We start from the raw sequence: 26,909 nt of genomic DNA, 5'->3' as shown, positions 1-26,909 counted from the left end.
TGTAAAATGTTTCAGTTTTAGATGTATGCCAAGCTGGCAATTCGGCAGCTACAGAGCTAAATTATTGATGATATTAAATTTATGCTAAAATGATTGTTTCTTCATTAACGAGGTATTTTAGTTAGTGCAGAAGTGAAATTAAGAATCGAGACACTCCACATGTTTTATTATGCGTGGGGGGGGATAAAATGCACATGCATAAAGCATTAAAAAAGAAAATTGTCCATTGCTTTGAGGTTCGGATTTTAAATCATTCTGGATATTCCATGTCCGTATCTCGGACTTTGTACTGTACTGTCTTTCTTTGCATGTTAAGTTGCTACTTTTTTTTAGTTAATGTGATGCGTTATTTTTTCATTTTATTTTATTTGACTTTGTTTTTCCTTTTCCAAAAATAATGAGGGTCTTTGCATTTGTTGATCAGTTGTTTGATCTCATCTTTGTGAGGAATAAACCTTAGTTTATAGGTTATTTTATGATTTTATTTATTGTATGAGTTTAAAAGCATGTTTATAAATGTCATTGTTTTCCCATGTTTTCATTTATTTAGTTATGTATATTATTATTTCTGCATATGTTATAGGTAAATATGCATTTGCATATTATCACTCATATAAATTTGTAAGTAGTTATATGCATGCATAAATGTGTCTATGTTATATACATATTGCTGTTCATTGCACATTTGTACATGTTTTTGTGATGATGCAATGATGCTCTCACCTTTTTGAAATTGGATACTGTTCAGTAATCGGAACCGGATCAGAAATATGTGAGTGTATGCACGTGTGGTATGTATATGCATATATCTATCTATGTATATACTCACATACATTTGTACTTGCAGTATATGGATGCATACATGAACACACACATCCATCCATAATACATTTCTGAATCCGGTCCTGATAACAGAACTGTACCTGAAATTTTTTTAATTTTAGTAACTGAAATTCGTAGCCTAAATGCATGATTTGCACAAGCTCATTCTGCATACATCACACTCCCAAGAACTTTCAATATATCTCTCTGAGTTTTTATTTTTTCCTAATGCTTTACATCCAACATATGACCATTAATTTTTCAACGTTTGTGATCGTGAAATAGGCGAAAATATGCCTGAGGTTTTTTTTTTTCAAAATGAATTTTGTGATGTGGATTCTTCAATCAATTCTAATTTGAAGTCGTATAGCTGCTTTGGTCGCTTTAGGATTGGATAATTAGTGACTCAATGAACTATAAAGGTGTTATTCACTGCTGTGTCTAAAAAGAACCAACATATGTCCAGCTACCATTTCGAGGATTTTCTTGTGTGGTATAATATTTGATATTGTTGGCAGCACTAAAATTATATCACATGGAATGGCAACAGTCGTTAGTTTAAATATTGTTCTTACAATGTAACAATTGTTTTATGTGCAGTTTTAGTTGATTGAAGCTTCATTTGAGTTTCTTAAGGAAAGTGATTTATTATATTTACAACAATTTAATCAGCTAAAACTAATTGTACTTTATTTACTTTTTTTTTGTTTGTTTGGAAAATGGAAAACTTTTTGAAAACAGAAAGATTTGATGTTGACCCTACCTGTGTTGGAGCGGAATCTAAATGAAACACTGGAAAAAAAACTTTTTCAAATTTTCTCACTTAAGTGAAGGAGGCAACTGAAGAAAGAAAACTACAGCTGCTATGACTCATATAGCTAAGAAAACTACAGCTATGCAATGTCATATCTGTAAGTGTTTATCAATATATTAATGATTCACAATCATATGATAATGCAATATTAATGTTCTGGATTCATTGTACATTACTAAAAGAAATGAAATAATTTCAAATGAAGAATTATCAATTACCTTTCCCTACCTTAATGATGTCACTATATGTGGCAAGAATGAAGCTGAGGATAATAACTTGGAGAGGTTTATGGCTGCTGCTAAGAAGTATAACCTAATTCTGAATGAGGAAAAATACACATTTTCCACGAAATCTGTAAAATTGTTGGCCTACTTTATAGCTAATAATGTAATAAAACCTGATTCTGATAGACTGAAACTGCTAATGGATTTACCAATTCCTAAAGATGTAGGATCTCTACAGCGAGCACTGGGAATGTTTGCTCATTATTGCCGTTAGATTCCCAATTTTTCTGAAAAGATTTACCCTCTTTTGAGTAGAGGACTTTTCCCCTTAGTAAAGATGCTGAGAAAGCCTTCAGTTCCCTTAAGAGAGATATATCCAAAGCTTCTTTAGCTGCAATTGAGGATAATATATCGTTCAGAGTTGAAACTGACGCTTCTGAATTTGCAATAAGAGCAACCCTGAGTCAAGCTGGTCGTCCTATAGCTTTTATCTCAAGAACATTAAACTCTTCCGAACAAAAACATTATTCTATTGAAAAAAAGAAAAAAAAAAAAAAAAAAAAAAGCATATATGATCAGCTGCACATGACAGAGAAACAGTAATAGTTTGGAACAGCTGCCCATAGTAAGTTTGTACTCATAGCATTCTGAACGAACTTTTCATAAAATCAAAGGGCTTAATGAAATAAAAGAAATTAAATTAGTTTCAACCTGAAGTGGAAAAAAAAAAAAAAAAAAAAAAAAAAAAAGGTCAGATACTAATTGTTTATTAAAATAAGAGGCATTCCTCTTCCAAGGCTAACATGCAATCTCCTAAAATACAGTAATCCTCTTTGAAGAAGAGGCTGCAAATGCCAAGCTCGCTTTGTTGATCGCCAAACAGTCACCAGATATTACACCCCTGTCATTAGATTGTTATTGATGCTGTTTGCAAATCAATCAGCAATCTGGAAACTAAAATCTAGCAACTGTTTGTGATCAATGAGAACAAGGAAAAAAATTTACATTTTCATTTAAACATTCTACACTAATATTCAAATCTCAGCTACTATATAATACCTACAAATACACATCAATTTACTATATAAACATAGATAACACATTTTTCTTAACTTCACCCACTGGTTCCAATTATTATTATTATTATTATAACAATTTCTTAATTTTTAACCAAAGAAAACAAGTTGATATTCTTTATAAACATGTTAAAATATACCCATGCTTGTGTTATTCCAATGGTGAAAATAAAATTTAGCGTACTTTTACGTATGAAATTTATCAATAAAACATTATCAAAATTTCTCTATTCAGATTACTTATACAAGTATATAATTCTATTCTTTTCATTTACATGTAATAAAAAAATTTTACTACACAGAAAATCTTTCCCTCTAAAACGGATTGTATTCAAGTTCACTTTAATTAATGATGTTGCTGCATGATTCTTCTCCTTGAAAGAAAAATATCTAATTTCCCACTTACCTCATATATTTGTTATCCAATAATTTTTTCTTTCTATTTCAAATTACTTAAATATCTTATTTGCACAAATTTTAAAATTATTAAGAAAATCAAAGAACACTATCATTAATTATATAAAATGTTGGTGAGCGAGAACAGTAAATAATGTTCAAAGTTCACAGATGGGGAGTCTGGATAATGTATTGGCATTCGACAACTTTTTTCTGGGGCAATGTTCTATTTTTATATGTATTTCTGCAACGCTATGGCCCATCGTTGCAATTTGGACGATTGCGGAGCATTTCTCACTATAAATGCTAGTGGATTGTGATCGGTCACAATTTTCACAGGTGAACCAAATATACATGGCTCAAATTTTTTCAATGCACATACTATAGCATAAGCTTCGCGCTCTATAGTCGGCCAGCTTTGTTGAGGTTTTGATAGATTTTTGTTTCGTGTAGCACGCAGGAAATTGCTTCTCTCCCCTTTGCTGTGATAAACATGGACGTATTCTGATTTAAGATGTGTCAGAATGAATGACAAACGGATCTTCAGTGTGGGGGGGATCAGTTCTTAATTGACCTCGCTAATTGTTCCTTCAGTTGTTAAAATGCTGACTCATGTATTTCTGGTTGTTTATTTTTTGTGAGTTCCGTGAGGAGGTAGGCTATCTCTGCATATCCTGGGATACAATCGCGATAATAATTACATAATCCAAACAGGCTTTTAAGATCTCTTTTCACATTCAGCATTTCCAGTTTCTTGATTATCTCTATTTTCACTGGATCTGGTTGATGTTTCCCTGATCCAATAATGTATCCTAAATATTTAATTTGAAGTTTTGCAAAAGAACAGTTCTTCGAATTGATAGTAAATCCAAGTGACTCTAGTTTGGTGAAATCTTTATCCAGATCTTGAAGATGAGTGTCGAAATCAGTGGAAAATATAGCTATGTCGTCAATATAGGCTCTTGAAAATTGTTGGAATTCTTTCAGCATGTTATTCATTATTCTCTGAAAAGTTGCTGCTGCATTCCTTAGGCCAAAAGGTAACACTTTAAACTGATATTAACCTCGATGAGTTTTGAAGGACGTGTACTCTTTACTTTGTTCCTCTATGGGAATTGTCCAATATCCTTTCAGTAAATCCAATGTTGTTATGACGTTGGCTCTTCCTATACTGTACATTAAATTAATGGCATTTTGCATAGGAAAGTCATATGGCGTCGTGACTACATTTAATGCTCGATAATCTAAACACAACCTAATATTTCTGCCTTTTTTCCCTACGCAAACTACTGGACGAGCTATTTCTGTATTACTTTCTTCTATTAGTCCTGATTTCAGTAATTCTTCTACTACTTCGTCAACCTTGGTTTTCAATGCATCAAGAATCCTGTAAATGTAAGGTTTCTTTTTCTTCATATTGGGTATTAATCTAATTTTATGAGCTTCAACTTTGGCTATTTTCAGCTTTCCAGTGAATAGTGTTAGGTGTTTATTGATAAGAGCGATTATTTTTCTTCTTTGCTGCGGATTTAAATTTTTTTAATTCAGATTCACGTCTATTTTTAAATCTTTCACTGGGATTGACAGATCTTTTCTTGGTAAAATTATAATTTCTTCAAATTCTTCTTCATTTTCAAATATCACTCCAACTGCATTGATGCTAGCTTGAAATTTTCGAATTTTATTTGAATGAACATGCTTATCTTTCCGTTGGGCAGTTTTACTTTACAGGAATGAGGTGGACAATGACAACAATTTCTTTTGGTCCAGTCCAATGTGCCTAGAGTTTGTTATTTGAATCTGGGATGAGTAAATAAACTTGTTTCCCGATTTTGAAATTTTTTAGTATTGATCTTCATTTAAAATATTCACCATATTTTTGTTGTTTCTCATTTGCAATTAAATTGGCTTGTTCAGATGCATGTTCCAATCTTATTTTTAAATGCTGTAAGTAATCCATCTGCCAAATCACTTAGATTAGGTGGTATAGGTATCTCTCCTGACCATGAAGACTTCAGTACTGTTAAAGGACCTCTTAGTTGTCTTCTATACATCAACTGAAATGGTGAAATTCCCATCGTACAGTTTGCTACTTCTCGGTAAGCAAAGAGCAAGTATGTGATGGACTTATCCCAATTTAAAGGAACAGTCCTGATGACATGATGTAACATTTGCTTGAGGGACTTGTTCCATCTTTCTACTAATCCATTTGAAGCACTGTAAGCAAGTGTAGAGAACCTAGTCTTTTCTGGAATTCCTTAGTTAATTTTGAAACAAAGTTACTTCCATTGTCACTAACTAATGTATTAGGAATTCCTGTTCTTATAAAAATCTTCAAAAGTGCATCGCAAGTGGCTTTTACTGTCAAGCTTTTCAGTGGAATTGCTTCTGGCCATTGGGAATATTGATCTACCAGACATAACACGCATTTATGTTTCCTATGAGAATGAGGTTCAATAACTTCAATGTTTATCACTTCAAAAGGTAATTCTGGTCTTCTGACGGGTGTGATTGGATTCTTTTCCGATCGCTTTTCTGGAATTTTCAACTGACAATTTTTACATATTTTACAAAAGGTTTCGACATCTTGTGCTAATCCAGGCCAAAAAAATGAATATCGTATTCTCTCCTTTGTTTTCCTTATTCCAAGATATGCACTGAAAATGGAACTATGTGCTAATTACAACACTTGGGTTGCTACCCAAGTACAAATACTAACCGGAAGCACTAACTAGAAAACAGTCTGACCTAATATTTTTCCTTGGTGATGTAAAAGATGATCTATAAATAAATAATTGCCTTTTCTGTTTACAGCTAGCTTCCTTGCTTCTGTCAGAGAAGGACAGCTTGCTTGCTTTCGGCGCAGGTGTTCGCCAGACAAAAAGTCTGCGTTTACATAAGGGCTCGTCTTCTCCCCTTCCTTCTTTTCGGTTTTCTCCTCCAAAAGCATTGGCGAGGGTGATTCTACGTTCTCACTTGACTGTGCTTCGGCCAATAAACTTTGCAAGTTTTCGTCTCCATAATTATTTCTTTCTGTGTCTGATTTTTCTCCTGCAGGATTAATCAACAGTTTGTGTATTTCTGGAGTTATGAAACTTGGCACATTTAGCTTATCAGTCATTGTGATTTATGTATCTACCAAATTAAATAAATTATTTCCATAATTCTTATGATAAACACACAGCAAACGTTTGCTTCAATCGGTTTTCCAAAGCAGGTGTTAGCAGTATTTTACTTCTTTCTCTGTCTTCTAAGTCTGGAATGAGCAATGAATGTAGGATCATTATCTGCTTTCCAGAGTTTACGATAGCTTCGATTTTCTAAGAGTTAATAAAAACATCTATTTTTTGCAACCGTTGAACGATATATTCTGCGAATTCAGATCGTAGATGGGTTGAGTCTACTTTAGCTATGATGGCTTCTTCTTTTGATGTTCTGTTTGAATTTCTTGGAGTTTTGGAATCATCCTTTCCCTTCTTATTTTTTCTTATTTTGTTTTCTTCTTATTTTGCTCTTTATTTATTCTTCTTCTTATTTTGTTCTTTCTTCTTTTATCTGACCAATCTGTTGATAGCTTCCACAGATATAACATTCTTTCCTTCTCACCGAATATCTTTCTGGTTTTGAAGATTGTCGCATTCCTTCATTAGTTCTTCCGATTTGTAGCCAACTTTCACCTTGTTGAACTGCAACATGGCATGCTAAATCATTATCCAATGTTTGAAAGTTTGTCAGAAATGATTAAGTTAATTAAAGACTCAAAATCATTGACGTGTCTACTTTAACAATAATACATCCAACCTGATCTTAAACGAGAAGCGAACTGCAAATGAGTTTCCCCCGTCAACCTTTTAGCTTGGCGAAAATTTTCTAAACATATAATTGGCAATGGTTCATATTCCTTTATGATTAAACATTTAATTTTCCCATAATCTTTCATATCATCATTTTTAATATATACTAGAATATTAGAAGATTTGTCACCTATCAGTTTAAGTAAAATTTCAGAATTAAACTCATGTGGTACATTCTTATGCTTAAAAGTCCTTTCTATTGAATCAAAAAATAAGTTCCATGCTTCACCCTTTTTAGATACAGAAATTGATAATAACTATACAGCTTTCAAAAGTTTTATCTTCTACATTGCTTCTTTTGATTTGTGCCAACCATAATTTCCTCTGACTTCTTCCTTTCTTCAACTGTAGTACTAAGGAATTCATTGACAAAATTTGTATCTTTCAAATATTCTTTAGAACATAAAAGCTTATCTTTTAATTCTACAACTTTTAAACTGGAATCAGCTTCTGCACCGAGTTCTTCCAACACCGTAATCAAATCACTTTTGATTACTCCTTTAAACATATTTATCAGCAGTCTTCAAAATTATAACAAAGTTCCTTGCCTTTTCAGAATATCCAGACATCTTTGAACTGTCTTTCATGTGTTAGGCTTAACGTTACGCCACTTCTGTTTTTCCTTTCTGTCAATGCCCTAACCTTCCAACCTCTGATGATCCCTAAGAGAGCTTGTTGTGATGGCTTCATGGTTGAACAAGGCACCGCTTAACAAGACGAAACAAACATTTATTAAAAATAACATTTAAAGCATGATATTAAACTCGGAGCCTTGCATCGCTCCTACAGCGTAGAAAGAAAAAAAAAAAAGTACCTTCCTCTTCTGAGGCTAACATGCAACTCCTCTAAAATACAGTAACCCTCTTTGGAGGCTGCGTGCGCCAAGCGTGCTTTGTTGATCACCAAACAGTTGCCAGGTTCTACACTGTCATTTGGTGTTATGATTGTGTCGGAACTTACCACCTGATTTTGCAATGTCCTGTATTTTGTTTACACAGATTTCATGCCTGCATGTTTCACAACTTTCTGAATATTAGCATTTTGTTGCATCCAGTATTAAACATAATTATGCAAAATAAATTATAAGGTACTTAATAAAAGGCAATTTCACACTGAATGTTGTTTTCAGGTTTCTGTATGGTGCATGACTTGTTAATATAAGTTTTTCCAGTCCTTATGTATTACCTAATAGACCGCGAAACTTACACCAAGCAACATGATTTAGTTCCAACTATCATAACTTCTGCACTTTCATTTTATATAACCTAAACTGATTCTCCTGAATTCTAAAAATTCTTTTGCTTGATACTTCTCTAAATTCTAAAAATTTTGCCTTAATTTCTGCCGCCCAGTGAGGACACATAAGCTTTAGCGCCAATCCTGTGCTTAAATTTCTCCTCCTGAACACTTTGCAGTGTAGTGTAATCATTGCCAAGTATTTTGCCAATACAAAGGTTACTGTGCTCTTTGGTATTTCAGTTACTAACATCAAAGGAAAAAAAAAATTGTTTAAACATTGCTGTGTGAGTTGTTTCTCAAGCTGCTGTGTATTGACAGTCATGGTAATAAAAGCAAAAAATAATACATGATGAATTGCCAGGTTGGCATCAGGGATATAAATTACCGTATTTGACGGCATATAAGACGCACTTTATTTCCTAAATTTGGTCTCAAATGTGTGTGGCCGTCTAAATAAGGGTGCGTCTTATATGCCGTCAAATATGGTATTCAGTAGGTGTTTCAACAAATGTTTCAATCGACAATGTTTCAATGTAAATTGTTTCAGTTTGAGATGCATGCTAAGCAGAATGTCAGATACAGAGCCAAATTATTGATCACACAGATTTATGCTTATAAATGTTTGTTTCCTGAATATGGAAGAAGGTATTTTTGAAATTAAAAATTGGGACTCTTCACACCTTGATTATGAAAAAATATTAAATGCATCTGGGTAAAGCATGCAAATAAACAAAAAAAAAAAAAAAAAAAAAAAAAAAAAAAAAAAAAAGTTGATGGAGTGTCATAGGTACAGAATTAAATCATTCCAGATATTTGAATTTTTGACTTTTTACTGTATGTGTTTAAACTAAAAAATCAACTAGTTGACTTTTTTTTTAATCGCTTTTGTTTTAAGAGAGGACAGGTCAGTTTTGTAATTTTTGAAAATTTTAAAATGAATGATATGTTCTCCAGTAAACTGTAAAGAGTTACTATAGCATTATATAAATGAAAATGTTCTTTCCCTAAAAGAATCCTCTCTGTACTGTGTGATACACAGTGGCAGCTCCTCTTTTTTTACACATGAGCATTTAGACCCCCAAAGAAAAATGAAGAAATAAATTTATTAGTAAATTAAATCAAATAATACTTATATACTTCTAGAATTTTGACAGTTATCCCCTCTCATTTTAAATATGCATTTCATTCAAATGTTGAAAGACACTATTCGAAGTTTTCCAAAAACTGTTATGTTCTAATAGAAATTATTGATTATATCCTGTTTTGTGGTGTATTTGAGCTCACACTTTAAGGATATGATGAACATGAGGATTTGTTAAATGGAGAAGTTTTCAGGGATCTTATCATCTCTTAAAGACCAGCTTACAAGTGCCACTGTTTTTAAAGGAATGTCAAAAGAAATTCGAAATAATTTATCAGACTGCATGTTCACTATTTGTCAGAATCACATAAAAAATGAGATCTTAAAAGCAAGTTTTCTTATATAAAAGTAGATGAAATTACTGATGTGTCATCCACTTCCCAACTTATCATTTTTTGGTACATTTTAAGTAATGGGCAAGCGGTTGAGAGATTTTGGGAAATCACAAATCGACCTGGGCATGATGCTAATAATCTATAGTTGAATGTATTCAAGCAAGTTTGGAAAAAGAAGTAGATAAACACCAGAAATTAATACCATAGAGCTACAATGGTGCAGGCATGATGAGTGGTCATCATGCTGGTGTTCAAGCTTTTATTTAACATGCCTACAAGAATGCACAATTTTTGCATTGCTAGGTATATCAGCTCAGCTTGATTGCTGGGCAAGCAACCAATCAGAATCAGCAAGTTTAAGTATTTTTTTCCAACCTGGGTGGCATTGCTTTTTCAATAACTCTCTACAGAGAACTGCTATTCTAGATGAAACTGTTAGAAAAAGGATACCTTATAGTTCAGCTACTAAATAAAATTTTAAGAATTGAACTATCAATATAATGCATGAATACAGGAGACAGTTTATTGAATGCATGGAAAAAAAGAGTCAGCATCTAAACAAGCTGTAGTAATAAATCAAGCAGAGGCTATTTGCTGGGTGTTAGAATAATTGGAATTAATGTTTTGACTTACAGTGTTTCACAGAGTATGAGAAAAGATTTTCAACTCAGATTCTGAACCAAACAACTGTTCCATGTTACAGAAGCATCATCTGAAAACTGAAATAGGAGTAATTTACAGATGAAATTTCAGAAATACGACTGATACCCTTTGTTTTCAAAATTTATTATAGAAAACAACTTACAGAATACGTTTTTGGAGACCTACAAACTGCTCTAATTATTGTTACTATTCCAGTTATCACTGCTGAAGATGAGAGATTCATCTCAATTTTAAAATGAGTTAGGACATTTTTTAGAACTGTGAGCGAGGACAGATTAAATACTGTAGCTGTGTTCTCAACAGGAAAAAAGCATGATAAATGACATAACCTAATATCAATATTGATTTGTTTCCTAAAAAAAGGGATTGAATTCAATTTACAAAAATTTACTATACTATTTTGTACTGAGCATTCAAAGATATACGGTAAGAATATTATGGTTTATTGCATTCCATTGTAAAAAATAAGATGATTTATTTTTTCCCCTTACTTATGAGAACTTTACACTGTTTTCCTGTAATTTGTGAAAATGCAAATATATTTTAACTTGTAAGTTACATTGTATCTGGATATTTAATTTTCGAAACTTGTTTTGCTAGTCTCCATTTCAATAATCCATAAGCTTCTACTACACACATACAGATGAACTTTCTTTGGTACTTTTATGTTATGCACTTGCCATGCATTTGGTGGGTTTTTTAATTGTAAACTCACAATCAAATGTGTTAAATTAAACATACATGCAATTGTTGTGGTCTCCAGATGGCACTGTGTTTGGGTCTAGCATGTATTTGGTTACTCTTTCACTGGTGCCAAAAAGCATGGCAGGTGCATAATGGAAAAAGTACCCTTTCTTTTATTATTAGGTGCTTAAGTGGAACCCTCTTCTTTAGTCTCACTTGAAATTAAAATGTGGTGTTGTAGTATCATTTTTTTTTCCAGTTATATTATGACAGTGTAAGTGAAATTTATTTAATTACCTCAATTTAACTGTGTTGAAAATGCTTAAGGGACAGAGAAAATATTGCTTTCTACCTAAATGCTCCTGTTTTTAATCTAGGCTGCATTGGAATGATATTGACTGTGAAGAGAAATTATGGATTAAAGATAATGTTATCCAGCTTATAGGCACAGTAAGTAAACATATATTTCTGAAAATTACTGTTATTGAGCTATGATATTAGTTGTTTTGAACCTCATTCTGTTGCCTGAAGATCAAATATTGTCATTTTGGTGTGCAGAATTTATAACTTGTAATATAAATGCAAACAGTATTGGTATTCCTGTGCAAGACGTAATTTGATTCGAAAACATTTTTTCAGATTCACCTGTTAATGCATTTAGTAAAATCACATCAAACTACCTCTTCCAAGAAAAAAGCATTTTACTGTATTTCAGATGATGCCAAGTAAATGCCATTATGGTGGGGCCTGTGAAAAAGGGAAAATTCTGATTAAATATCCTATAATTTTAAGTTTACCACCAGCATATACTTACACGTGGTACATTTATGCATATAAAAATGATCTAATGAGCAACAACAGTTGCTTGCCTATTATTTTTAATTAACTGCTTCATTTATATGTTTTTAATTTTTCTTTAAGTTAACTAGTTTAAAGAAAGAGATATATTAATGTTATGAAATACGTATATGTCTATTACTGTATACCACATAACTAAAATTAATTATTTATAAAAACTATTTAGTTAACATTCTTAAACCTATGTTAAACTAAATAAAACCTAATTTAGGAAAATATTATTAATGTTATAAAGAATAAAATAAATCCAGGAATCAACATATATAACTGGACAGCTAGAATGGCATTTGTTGTAAGTGTAGGATTAAATGTATTTTATTTCAAAATTATTTTAAAGACAAATATATGATCAGATTTATATCGGTGGTGTTGATATGTCGGTGTATACCATATAACGATAAAGAAAAACATTTCTTAGGTGTTTTAATGAAACTTTTCTTTTTTGTAACTTGTACACTTTTTTGTAAATAACTTTTAATCAGTTTAACAATTTCCGCATAATATATTTTTTGTTTCACTATTGATACCAAAACTAAAATTTATGCTTATTATGTTTTTTTAAATTCAAGACTTAAAATTTAAGGATAAAACTGATTTTTCATTAAAATTAAAAAGAAAAAAAAGGTTATAGGAAACTTGTTTGATAATGGTTAGCAATTAAATATATGTCTGAAATAATTTTAAGCTTTTAAATATCATTTTAAATTGCTTAAAACTGTCATTGTTACCAGCAGCTCAACATGGAATTTTTTTATGATGTATGTGTAATTTTAAGTATTTTATAGGATGCAGAGTCTGCTACAAAAGAAGAAACTTATATAAAAGATGCCCTGTCTCGAATAGTAGTTGAGATAATAAAGAGAGAGTGGCCACAACAATGGCCATCACTCATGGAAGAACTTCATGCATTGTGTACTATGGGTGTAGGTATATATTTTGGATTACATTCATATCTCTTTCTTTCTTAAATATTCAAAAAATACTCTTCTATAGCTATCTGGAGATAATTGAATCAGTATTTTTAATTTACTTATTGCACATTTCAGGGTTCGTACAGTCCTTAATTGTCCTTAAGTTTTTTAATTGATTTTTGGTCCTTAAAAGTCCTTAATTTTGCTCAAAATTGACAGAAGGTCCTTAATTTTAATCATTTGAAATTTCTATTTGTTTTTACGACTGTCATTTTGAGTGTGAATTAGCATTTTGGAGGAATATTTTTGGCAATTTGCTGACAAATATGGTTATCTTTTGGATGGGTAAATGCCTTCATGGGTTATAATTTGTTCCTATTTCTAATATAAATTGTGGGATAGAGTTTCTGAGCAAGAAGTGAAACACAAGCATTTCGAAATTATTTAATTTTTTCTGATGAGGAGCTCTTAAACAACTTTTCACTTTTGGGGATGTGAATTCTTTTATTAGATGGTTCTAAATTTGGTGACTTGTCAACATTTTGGCGATTTTAAGATTAGTTTCTATAGAAAATAGACAGTCTTCGAACACTGGATCCATATTGAGATGACCTGGACAAGGTCGACTAAGATCCACAACAACAAATGAGGACCATTATTTGGCACTTTTAGCATGGTGGCACATGACTGCTACAGCTTCACAGTTTTTACATGAGCTATATGGTGCTACTGGAACGAAATTTTCACAGTCTACAGCTGCTGGAGATAGGGCTATTATGCCAAAGGACTAGCTGTTTATCTTCCACTCACTACAGCGCACAAGATGCTGCATTTAGTATGGTGCAGAAAATATGCACCTTGGACCTGACTTCAGTGTATCACCATGCTTTTTACAAATGAGTCGCGATTCAGTGTGGGCACTGATTCTAGGGATACCTTTATCCGGAGAAAAATGGTTCGAAGTTCCTGTTAATGGGCAACAATGCTCATCCACATAAAGCTCAGCTGGTCAACAGTTACCTAGAAAATGAGGATACTCGCCATATGGATTGGCCAGACAAATTTCCTTACCTTTATCCTATAGAGCAGGGATGGCCAAGACGTTGACCGCATTTCTCTGCGATATCACTGCAAAACTTAACGACTTAAATCTAAATTTACAAGGAAAGAATAAATGTTTAACAGACATGAGGAGCGCGATTAAAACTTTCTCAAAGAAACAGTTAAAAGGTATGCATCTCTATTAAGAAAACATGAATTGAGAAACTTCAAAAACATGGAGGAAGAGTGCATCCATAATCCAAACCGAGACTTCGAAGATTTCGCCGAACACTTAGATGCTTTGTTTGAAGAATTTGAAAGAAGATTCGCTGACTTAATTAGGTTGGAAGAAATACTCAATTTTATGATATTTCCATTTAATGAAAATGTCAACATTGATGGAGCATCTGAAAAAATAGCACATTTAATAGATACCACATCAGTGATGGTCGAGGAAGAAATTATTAAATTAAGATGGGATATATTTCTTAAATCCAAAGCATCTAGAGATACTGATTTTTGCAAATTAATTTCTAAGGAAACGTTTCCAAATATTTACAAATTGATTTTTTATTTGAAATCATACTTTGGATCAACGAATCTTTGCGAATCTGCTTTTTCAACCATGAACGCCATAAAAACCAAACATCGGTCACGTTTAACAGATGAACATTTAATTTTGTGTTTACACATTGCAATAAGCTCATACCAGCCACAATATGATAAACGTGCTGCAAATATACAGTGCCAAATTTCAACTAAACGAAGTGAATAAGATGGTCAATTTTTGATATATAAATACTTTGATTATTTTCATCAGTAAATTTTTATTTTGTAAATATTAATATTAAGTTTTTTTAGAAAAATTAGATAATTTACCATTTTTTCTTGTTACCAAAAATAAATACATAAACATGTACATTACGTTAATTTAGCTCTGCCATTGGTAGACTGCCTTCAATTTTTTAAATGTGAAATAGACCACGGATCCCAAAAAGTTGGCCACTCCTGCTATAGAGCATGTCTGCTGGAACTTTCATGGGAGGACAATTTCATCTTGCCATCCCCTTCAGAAAACCATCCTGGAGTTGAAAACTGCCTTGCTGCAGGAGTGGGATCAACTGCCACATAGACTCCTCAATAGCATCTTGTCCAGTATGTTGTCGTTCTCCACGACCTGCCTGGCTGTTGAGGGGGAACCATACCCGCCATTAGATTCATTTTCAGTTCAATATCACAACATGGATTTTAGACATCTGTGCAGTATGAGCTTTACTGATAATCATATACAAATAAAATGGCTTTTGAATGGTAAATCACTTCTTGTGTTATAAATGGATATCCATATCAAATTTCACTTAAAATGTGTTTATTCATTTTTCAGAATTTGGCATAATGTGCAAATTCTCTTAATTTTGCACACAAGTGTATTTTGATCTTATTTGCTTTTTAGAGACAATATGAATTTTATCAGGTATGGAAATGAGGCATTATGCTTATGCAGGTGGAATAGAATATTCATCTGTAGAATGAAAATGCGTGTTATGTTGTGGTAGAGCAATATTTGAGAGGAATTTGTATGGAGTGAGAATTCAAATATTCAGACTATCATATAGAATGCTCAGTTATTGGGAAATATAAAAATACACTACTTTTCTTTTAGGCTTTGGAAGGGCTTGGAAGAGTCGCACAAGAATGGTTATTTATAGTACTTAAATGTCATTTTTAGTCCCATATAATGTCACCATGTGTTTAGACTGTACTTTAAATTTGAGGTGCTTTGTTTAAAAATTTTTTCCTGCTATATTAATTTTATTTGAAACTAAATATGCTTGTATTAATTTTTACATAAAATAAATTCTTGATATAAAATGTCTTTGAAATTTATGTTATTTGTAAGGTTTTTACTAAATTTCCTTCAAATAGATAGTATATTTCTTCAACTAACATATAATTTTACTTTTCTTTTCCCCTTTTGATTTTGTTGAAAGCATTAAAATATGCAATATATAAGCTTGCTTTCTCTCTTTTGGCTGGGCTTTTTGATATTACAGAACAAAAATAATAAGGAATATTAATTCTGTCCACATGAGCTTTCACTAAATTAATGCTTCTCAAGATTTTTTCTCCCCCCCCTTAAGTTCATGATGATCTTCTGTTTTTTATTTCCTCTTATTTATGCATTATGAGAATTGTTTTCCTTGCATTATTCCTACATAGTTTCAATGAACTTCGATGTATCTTACAAGTTTTATTTTGTTAAAGTATATTTGATTGTAACGTATGGGTTTAATTTTTTATGTATTTATTTGCTAATTTTTTAATCAAACAGGAAAAGCATTCTGTTAACAATGGACAATTTTCTTTGCTATTCAATGTATTAATGTTCTTTTCTGTTATAAAAGAGAGTAATTTAAATTTTTGTACCTCAGGATTCTCAAACTGAACTTGTACTGCTTGTGTTTTTACGGTTGGCAGAAGATATTGTTCAATTCCAGAATATTCCTGAGCAAAGAAGGAAAGAAATCTATAAGACACTCTGCTCACATTTAAATGAATTATTTGCATTCTTTTTGAAAACTGTCTCCGAAAATTGTAACAAATATTTTTCAAATGTAAGTTGCTGAAAATATATTTGCTCCTTTGCATTTTTTTCCTCTTTTAAATGTAAATTTCTCTTGAAATACTGTTTTGCACTTTTGACACATTTTGTTTAAATTTGGTTGCTTATTTTAACAAATATATTTTTAAATTTTTTTTTACAGAAGCAAAGTGGAATTCTTACAAAAGTAAGACATTTCAATTTGTTATTAAATTTATTGTATCAAAAGCTGCTTACTTTATAAGTGGTATTAATATTTTTATTACAACTGCTGAATCACTTTATGCTATTAATATTCCGATTATGGTTAATAATTTTAATGTATCAAATAATAGTTATTTGCTACTAATAAATATTGAATGGAGCATTTTTCACATTCACAAAGATTTAGCTTGTTTAGTTAATGACTTTAAGCCAATCAAGTTCTTCCTGATACTTTTAAAGCTCTGTTAACTTAATTTTTCAATTTTTGTTACTAATTTTGCCAACAGATGGCACTACTTTCCTGTTTGCTTTACTGCAGTAAGGTATAAATGGGACCATTAACGCCCCTGCTTTCCAGTTTTGCAAATTTCTTTGCTCCTGATGAAGAGGGACCTGTTTGCCCTCACATACGATTGAGTTTTTTGTTTGAATTTATGCCAAATACAAGGCTGTTTCTTTACTAGTTTTAAATATTGAGTAATTTATTGGTATAACAGAAACAGCCCACTCTAAACCATTATATTGAGATTCACAGATTTAACTTTCATGTAGCATTTTTGACATATTTAATTTATGCACAGAAACATTACTGTAACTTTTGTGTTAGAAAGATGAAAATACATAAAACTGTAATTTAGCTCTTTATCTGTAAGGTAAATCATATTAATTTGCCTACCATAGTATGTTAGATTTAGTAATTCAAGTCACTTTTATGGAAAGCTTCTACTCATGCATCTTTCTTGAAGAGTGTACAGTTGTTGATGGGTGATTGAACAGGAACTTTTGCTGTCTATAAGTAGTAATAAAATGTAATAGAAGTATTGTTAGAATGTAGGAACATTCGTCGCAATAAATCGGAAGATGAAGTAGAAAGTGAGTATTTGGAGAATGTAACTTTAGAACTTAGATATTGGTATACATATCTTTGGATCCAGTTATGAGTCTGAGCAAAAAAATAGTTTTACTGCTGGAGCCAGAATTTAAAATATTAGGAAGGTTCATAAAAACAGGAACCAAGGATCATGTTCAGTAGTTATACAAAAACTGAACTTGAAGGCATTTGCTTTTTCTGCTGTTTCTCTCTAGCTAGCTTAAACTAGGTCCGTTTTCTACTGCTTTAACACTTTGAGGTTTGGTGCATAAAATTTTTTTTGAAAAAAAAAAAAAAAAAAAACAGGTAAACCTTTAAAGTAATTCATGACATGGGGGGATACTGCTTGTCCCACCGTTCATCTATAGCAGTAAAATGGCATCTTTGTCTGAGCGTAAATTCTCCTAATATACTTATGTAAAGTCCTAGTTTTAGCAACCAAAGGTGGGATGCCTGGCATCCTACCGCCCATCAAAGGGTTAACAGACAATGCATAAGGTAATTAATTTGCAACACTATAGAGAAAAATGTCTCTGAAAATAATTATATTTTGAAGATATTAGACTTTTACCAATAATATAATAATTTATAATAATTACTTTAAGAAAATCTATAAAATGACTTTTTCTTTTAATAAACAGAATAGTACATTTTCATAAATAGCAAGCCATTTTTAGTCCTATTTCATCTTAAGTTTTATCTTTTAGCTATGTTTTCCATTAGGTTTTTATATTATTATTCCTGTATGCTGTGGGCTACTTGTCTTATTCCTTCCCTTCTTTATTGTTTGTCTTCACCCCATATATATATATATATATATTTCCTTTCTCTTTGCAGGCAAGGATGCATTGTCGAGTTGCACAAGTTGCTCTAGAAACTCTCTCTGTATTTGTTGAATGGGTACCAGTTAACCATATCACTGAAACTTCATTAATTAAACATTTGTGTGTATTATTAGAAGATGAAGAATTAAGAACACATGCTGCACAGTGCTTATTGAGCATTCTTGACAGAAAAGTAAAACATATAAACTTATATTAAAATTAATATATATTTGATGAGACTTTTATATTTAACATACTTATTGTGGTTATATTCCAAAATATATCATGCATTGTTTGGCTTGTTTAAAAGTAGTTTGCAACAAACAGACCTTAAGCATTAAGTTAATAGCTTTAAAAAAGAGTTGTTATTAGAATAATAGAAATTAAAATGCCCGTGTAATAAATTGTGATGTGTATGAGTTATAATCTATGAATTATGTGAGTATCAGCTACATGTTGCAATGTATATAAGGTGAGGTACACTACCCGACATTGAAAATGAACACCAAGAAGAAATGGCCCAAAAATTATGCAAATTTCAGCGTAGATGTACTTCGCTGATTTATGCAAATGATATGAAATGCACATTTCTCCAGTGCACTCCAGGGAAGGAACCTGAAGAATGTTCAGTTTTCATGCCATTAGTTCTGCTAAAAAAATCATTGTACAAAATTTGTTCTTGTTCCACAGGATATGTGTAATAGCTGAGAATGCCAGTCCATCGTCAATAGAGGTAGTTCTAGCAGACAAACGATTTTATGAGGTGCATGGTGATTGGACTGAGAAGGGCAGGGTGGTCCATATGGCAAACCTCAGCTGACATACACCTGGGCACATCCACTGTGCAATGATGGTTGGAATAAGAAAACATGTCATGTTCGAGGGGTGCCTGTTCAGCCAGAGCCATTTGCCATTTATTGGTGGCTAGTGGCCGTCACTCATGGTGTCCGTTAAGAAGATTGCCATTGACACCTTATCAAAGACACTAACATCTGCACAGTGATGCCAGTTTCGAGCGATGGGGACTACAGAATGGCACAGGTCAGGTTCTCGGATCAGTCACACTTGTTTCTCCAATGATAGTTGTCATGTACGAGTGTGGTTTGGATGTGGAGACAGGTCCAATGCAACAGCAACTGCAGAACACCCTAAAGTGTGGCATCATGGTTTGGGGTGCAGTTGCATTGATTCCAGGTTACCTCCAATTTGTATTAAGGGCAGTATGATGGTCCAATGATACGTGGATGATGTGTTGTGGCCAATGACACTCCCCAGCATTTAGGGAGTTTACCCTTTATCAGCAGGATAACACCTGACTACACACTGCTTACATCAGCCAATGTACTCTGCAAGGTGTAAAGATGCTTCCCTAGGCACCGTTCACCCCTGATCTCTCATCAATCGAACACATTTGGGATGTGATTGGACACCATTTGCAGACCCTGCCATTACAGCGTTTAGAAGGTAAACTGTAGTAAATGGTTGACTGGGAATGGAGAGCCATTCCTCAGGACACCGTCCATAGTCTCATTCTGTACCTAGACGTGTTGCTTCATGTATCGCTGTCCAAGGTGATCCTACAACTTACTGAGTGGGTAAGTATTTAGGGCAAACAGTTTGCCAAAACAAAATTGCCAGCAGTCAGACTACCCAGAGTTGCAATCCATGACGTGAAATTAGACGTCACCAAGGAGAGGACATTGAACATCACTAGGCTTTGAACACAGCCTTACCAGCAGTACTGCAAAAGTCTTATACTAGTTAAAAGATAAAGAAAATGGTCTCAAATCGGTGTTGGAATGTCAGCCGGCAGCCTTCCACCACATCATGCAATACTCCAGAATGTATTTTGGCTGGAGATTGCACCGAATTGCGGAATTCTTCAACACCAGACTTTGCTTCTGGTGCCAGGAATTTGGGCGCACGCAGCAAGACTGCAATAAAAAAGTCTACTGTGCCTACTGCTCCGGAAGCCACAATGCCAAGAACTGCAACTCCAAGATGGCCGCCTGCATCAGCTGTGCAGACTCTAACTACAGAAGTAACAACAAAATATCCTGCACCCGCCCTGCCTATGATATCTCCTGTCCCACCTACAGCAGGTATGCTGAAAGAATCAAACGCAGCACAACCTATGAGCGATAGCACTGCAGACATTCATCAATCTGTGCTCTCAAGCAGTCACTCATGCAACATCCCATGATGCAGATCTACTCCTGATACAGGAACCTTATTGCAGAGAAGGCTCAGTAGCAAGCCTTCCCATATTGGGGAAAATCTATCAACATATAGCAGAAACTAACGAACAAGCTCCCAGAACCAGAAGAAGAGTGAGCTCTATACAAAAACGACATACTTTCAGCCAAAATTACCAGTTGGAGAAAATTTTGTACTGAAAACAGCAATCTGTATGGAATCCTCCACAAGCTAGCCTCAAGTAAAATATATCAGCCAGTGCAAATTTTCATGCAGCCACCAAATACAAGCAACAACAATCCAGTGCAGAATATAACGACCACAATCCTCAACAAAGTCTTCCCCTCATACAACTCGGAGGAAGATATGCCAGCACAGAAAATTGTTTGCATGAATACCAACATCCAACCAACTCCACACGATATACCATTTAGTGATAAGGAAGTCAAGCAAGTTTTCCGACATGTATCCCCGAGAAAGGCCTCCGGTCTGGGCGGCATGGACTATAACATCATCAATGTTGCCTACAAAGCCGGCCCCTCCTTCTTCCACAAATTCTTTAACTAGCTGTTTGACAACCAAATATTCCTGCAGGCATTAAAGAAAGGACAAGTTGTCTTATTCCTCAAGAAGAACAAAAGCCTGCTTGATTTGCGCTCATTTCGCCCGATATGCCTTTTGTCAGCCCTGATGAAAGTTCACGAGAAATTAATTGTTAACAGATTAAAATAGCATCTCCATAGCAACAATCATCTCAGCCCCAGGCAGTATGGCTTTCGCACTGGTCTGTCCACTACGCATGCTCTCTACAAAATTTGTGAAACAATTCAACGCAATAGCAGTTCATATCCATTGACCTCCAGAGTGCGTTTCACCAGCACCCCCTGGATTCAAGGCCACGGCGTGTTTCCCAGGAGGAGGTGTGATGTCAGTGTTAGTAGGGATTGCATTCCACTTAGTTCTCCCCACCCAGGAATGTGGTGGGTGGATTTCCGGAGTTTTGACGGTCATTCGGTCAGTTCTTCCATAAGAACAGTCGACATTATCTTTCATTCTTTAGATATTTTAAGACTATTCCACTTTCATATTATTTGTTTTTCAAATTTTTTGATATGGTTTACACATGTTGTGAGCCGAACTGCAAAGGCAACTACCCAAATGGTCCAAAAGTATAGGTTTTCTCTTTTCTGAAAAAGAAAGAATTGTTAAACAAATGGATAAACACAATTCATAGAAACATTTTCAAGCCAACAAAATTTTCGAAGGTAAGTTGCGCTTTCTTTCTTTTTTTCTTTTTTTTTTTTTTAATGAATAAGTTTATACTTATCTGCACTTTAAAATGTTCTTCTGTGTTAAATATATTATAATTATCATAAACTAAAGCGAGTACATACATTTGTACTCATAAGTAGTAAATGTATTTAATCTTATCGTAAGTATAATAGTGATTATATGAATATGATGACTTAATCATACTATTAATTAAATTTATAGCAGATAGTATTGCTTATCGTCATGCTAATCGTTCAATCTATAGCAGCTGGCATATTTATCATCATGCTAGTCACTTAATTTGTAGGAAATGACATTATTTACGAAGTTAAGTAAATTAAACAAATGTGTGACCTAAAATTAGGATTAGATATTAAATCTAGGACTAATAAAAATTTGAATTTTTAAATACATTTTATATGTTGCAATGTGCTTGCATTTAAATATCTCAATACATTTGTCACAGCAACAGCGTATTTATTAAAATCTGAGGACCTTGAAAAATCTAGGTAATATCTCTGTACCTAATGAAAATTTGTTTCTAATATTAATGTGAAAAAATACGCTATTTAAATTTTTATGAGTTAATGTCTGATATTCTTAAAGTTCACTTAATACAACATAAAGCATAAAAAATGAAATTTTACAAAATGTAGTATTTAATTCTAGCTTAAATAATTAAATCCGATTATAACAATTTTTGAATGCAAGCGTTTCGACGATAATAAATATATCATATGATAACGATAACGCATGTGACGCAAATTTGTTACTGTAATTATGTATAATTACGTAACAGTTCAAAAACTTCTGTCAATGGACAACGGACAAAAATTTTTACAAAGCAAAATTCAGAGACAAATAGCAGTGAAATTAACTGTACAAAATTTGAAAGACTTTTATGTATTTATAGATGCATGTGAAATCGGTTATTCGTCTGATATGATAGTAAAATATTTAGTAATGGTGGCAACAAATTCTTTATTAAATAATTATTGCAAAAAAAAAAAAAAAAAAAAAAATGAATAATGTGCCTAAGCCTGTAGTTAACAGGCACAAAATACAAACTGTTCAAAGCAAAATTTGAATTTTTACCTGATTCAGAGAATACATGCATTTCTATATATCTGCACGCATCAAAATTTATGAAATTCTGAGTTTCATTTCTTTTTTATCAAAGGTATTCGTTATGTATTCCACTTTCATTTACATACATAGTGCAATATCAATGCAACTGTTATATGTGTATATGTCAAAGCTCATGAAATTTTTTTATTATGTTTTAATTTTTTAATTTAATTAATTCATATATATATATATATATATGTTAAAAATCCTGAAATTCTCTTTCTTCATCCCATGCACCATAAGAGCGTTATATGTTAGTGGTTTTATTCGAGAGTAATAATGCAGTGACGTGGTTTTCCCCATGTGTAACGTGTATACGAGCCAATTTCCCTTAGAAAGTCCTCCACGAAGGCATTCCTCCCTTTAGCCAGATAGCCCTTGTGTGCTTTGCTATAATTGAATAATCCAATCCAATAATGTAATGATAATTGTATTTTTCATTGTGTTCAATATCCCAATTTAGGATTTGTTATATTTGCATTTCACATAATACTGCTAAATCATATAAAATTTCGCTGTAGAGATCAGAGGTTTGCTATTTAGATCTATATCAGACCTCTATCAGAGGTTTGATATTTGCCATTTAGAATGCAAAATAATGTATAAATCTTTCTGTACAACTAATGACTCATAATTATGAAAACTTATTTAAATTGTTGCAAGCTTAGTGTTATTTTTTCAAACATGAGCATTTATTATTATTATTATTATTATTCGGCAAAATTCCGATTCATTAAGTGTGAAGTTTCTTTCGTTAACATGAGTTTCTCAGCAATTAAATTTGGTAAAATAAGTAATAACTTTTAATGGAATTAAAAATTCTAGTTATTCGTATCGAAAACATTCTAAAAATAAAAATCTCGGTTCTTTACATTGTAATGAAAGCAAGGTATTTTCCAGATTTATAAACGATGAGAATTAAATAGGAAAATTTAAGTTCAATTTAATTATAAGCCTGTCAAATAGATGTTTAAGAAAGCATCCTTAAAGTTAGCGAGGACGAAAGTATCTCTACTGCAGTGACGTCACGAACTGCATGCCGTGGCCTTGAGTTAGTTCTAGGAGGTGTTGGTTTCACACACTCTGGTGGCCAGCAATAAGACAGGCCGTTTGACATGCAGTCCAGCCAACCTCTTCAGCTTTTTTAGTAGTTATCTAGAGAATCGTAGTCTTCTCATACCCACCAACAATGGCACCGCCTTCAAAGTGCAAGAAAGAGGATGTTCCCAAGGCTCTTGTGCTGGACCGATTCTTTGGAATTTAACATTCAACCCTGTACTGAATGCAAACTGGCTTTGACAAACAAGTGTCGCCTACGCAGACGACACAGGTCGCACTCATGAGCAGCTCGAGAGAAATGGTACCGAAGTCTGCTCACTCCTCATCAATATCTGCAGCAACTTAAAGCTTACAATTTCTACAGCAAAGTCCTCAGCAATAATAATACCCAGAGCACGCCTGAGTCCAATGTGCTGCCTCTGCATCAAACTACAAGGAGCAAACATGAAGATTGTCCAAAGACTAAAATACCTAGGTATAATCTGGGATAAAAAACTAACCTGGATCTTTCACATCCAAAAACTAAAGAACAAAGCATCAGCAATATCCAGAAAGGCACGCGGCTTCCAAGGTAGAAACTGGGACCAGAACCATCATATTTAGAATACAGTATATACATCTCTACCATATGGTAGCTGAGAAAATAGTCTTGTACGCTGCTGCCGTATGGGCCCAAGCTATGGGAGGATGAAAGATCAAACATCTTGCATCTCTTCAACGACCATTCGCCCTGAATCTTTGTAAAGCGTACCTCACAACAGTCGCAAGCTCAGCGACAGTCGTTGCAGGGCTCTTTGCACTCCACATATGGGCAGAACAAGAGGCAGTCTACACCACCCTCGTATACCTCCGCAGAGATGCAACATTTGGAAACGTAACATACAATCCTCTGCTGTTTCAAAACCCAGGTAACCCTCTTCACACTCATCCTGCACGTATAGGCACAGGAATAAGCATTAACATCTCACCAACATAAAGGAAGAATCATCCATGTATGGAAAGGATGCTTTGACTTAAACAAATGTGTGTTCCAGGCAGAGGTGTAGGCAGTTACAACGGCGGTACAATATATCTTCAACAATAATATAGAACAGGCAAAAGTTTTCACAGACAGTATGTCAACACTTATAGCACTGGAAAATCACAGCCACACCTTGCCCCTCATCATCATATTACAACAACTTTTACAGTGCAACCCGCAGAAACATTCTTCACATGTATCAAGGTACATGCAGAAAATGAGGGGAATTAAGCTGTTGATAGCTTGGCCAAGCAAGCGACCACTGATCCAGAAGATGAACAAATCACAATCCCAGCCCCTCCTTCCTACCTTAAAGGGCTATTCCGGTCTCAAGGCCTAAACCTTTGGCAGGAAAACTGGACGCACTGCACAACTGGAAGACGTACATACAGCTACCTCCCAAAAGTCAGCACCGAACACAACATTGCAACACCCCCTCTCAGGGCTTATATTACAGGACACGGCCCATTCTCGACCTATTTCAATAGACATAGCATAACAACCATGGACCTATGCGTCTGGGCAGCACAAGGCTCCCCAGACCACTATGTTTTTTAATGCCGTCTGACAGCAGGAAATCACCTCCCTCTTCCCATCAACAATACAGAAGCTTATCGTCGTTTCCTGAAGCACAAACCGGCAGTAAATACAATCTGCAAAGTTGTCAACACACTCAAGGGAATGGGCGGAGATTTATGCTCTCCTCATTAGCCAAAATACGCAAGATTTGATACACTATGTTGGCACGTAGTTCCACATCCGCAGACACATAAGTCTACTCATAAAATTTACACAAGTCTCTATTGCAGACAATTATCAAACAATGTACAGGCAAATGTTTCCGGCATGTATTTAACATTTCCTCTTCTGTATATGCATAATACTTAATGTTTTTTACCTATGAGCCTGTATTTTAATTCTATTATTTTGTAGCTGTATTTTTATCTTTGCATTTTTAATTTGTATTTTAATTTGAATTTTATTATGAATATGCATTACAGTACAAAGTCTTTAATTTGGACGGCCATAATCCGGAATGATCTATAATCTAGACCTCAAAGCTACAAACTTTCTGCGCATGCGCATAATACCTTTACACATGCACGTAATATGTTTACGCATGCACGTTTAATGTATAACAGACGGTATAAGCTAGGCTAAAATTATCTAATTATCTATTTCAGTTAATGTTGCACATTGCGTTGTTTCTTAATTTTCTAATTGGATCTGACTTATTATTTTTTGCAGACTGTTAAAGCAATTTTATAAAAAGTAAGCTTGAACTTTCGATTATGTCAAAAAGAGTTTCCGATTCTGGAGCTGCCAAAAGATCTACAAAGCGAAAGCATGTTTCGATGTACCACTTCTGATAGGGAAGAAAGTGACAGAGAGGTTATTGAAAACGAAAAAATTTCGATTGACAAGTTAGTTGGTATTCTCGACACAGCAATTACAGAACTTGAACGGTGGAACTGAACAAGAAATTATGTCTGTTTATAGAATTAAAGAGAAAGTATTAGCACATAAAAAATAAAGCAGCTTAAACAACTTACATTGAAAGAAATGTTTGATAAAGTAAACAAATAAATATTAAGCTTTTTTTTTTTTTTTGTAAATTTTGATACCCTTTAGATCATAATTGCTCTTTATTTCATAAATTATGGTTTCATATTT

At 33.4% G+C, this 26,909-nt stretch overlaps 1 protein-coding gene across 1 annotated transcript in view; it reads left to right on the top strand.

Annotated features, from left to right (window-relative positions):
- Window positions 1–26,909, top strand: part of Ranbp21 (exportin-5-like protein Ranbp21) — a 179,327-nt gene that overhangs the window by 16,118 nt on the left and 136,300 nt on the right. The window contains exons 3-7 of the mRNA XM_085825111.1: window positions 11,626–11,698; window positions 12,892–13,029; window positions 16,491–16,673; window positions 16,824–16,847; window positions 18,573–18,752. Coding sequence (XP_085681237.1) covers window positions 11,626–11,698; window positions 12,892–13,029; window positions 16,491–16,673; window positions 16,824–16,847; window positions 18,573–18,752 — 598 coding nt within the window. The remainder of the gene's footprint in view (window positions 1–11,625; window positions 11,699–12,891; window positions 13,030–16,490; window positions 16,674–16,823; window positions 16,848–18,572; window positions 18,753–26,909) is intronic.

This window comes from Stegodyphus dumicola, chromosome 10, assembly GCF_044657685.1.
Source record: "Stegodyphus dumicola isolate Sdum_Otavi_A_Nest chromosome 10, ASM4465768v1".
Lineage (NCBI taxonomy): Eukaryota > Metazoa > Arthropoda > Arachnida > Araneae > Eresidae > Stegodyphus > Stegodyphus dumicola.
Note: the sequence above shows the minus strand (reverse complement) of the source record. Positions and strands in the feature narration are given on the sequence as shown.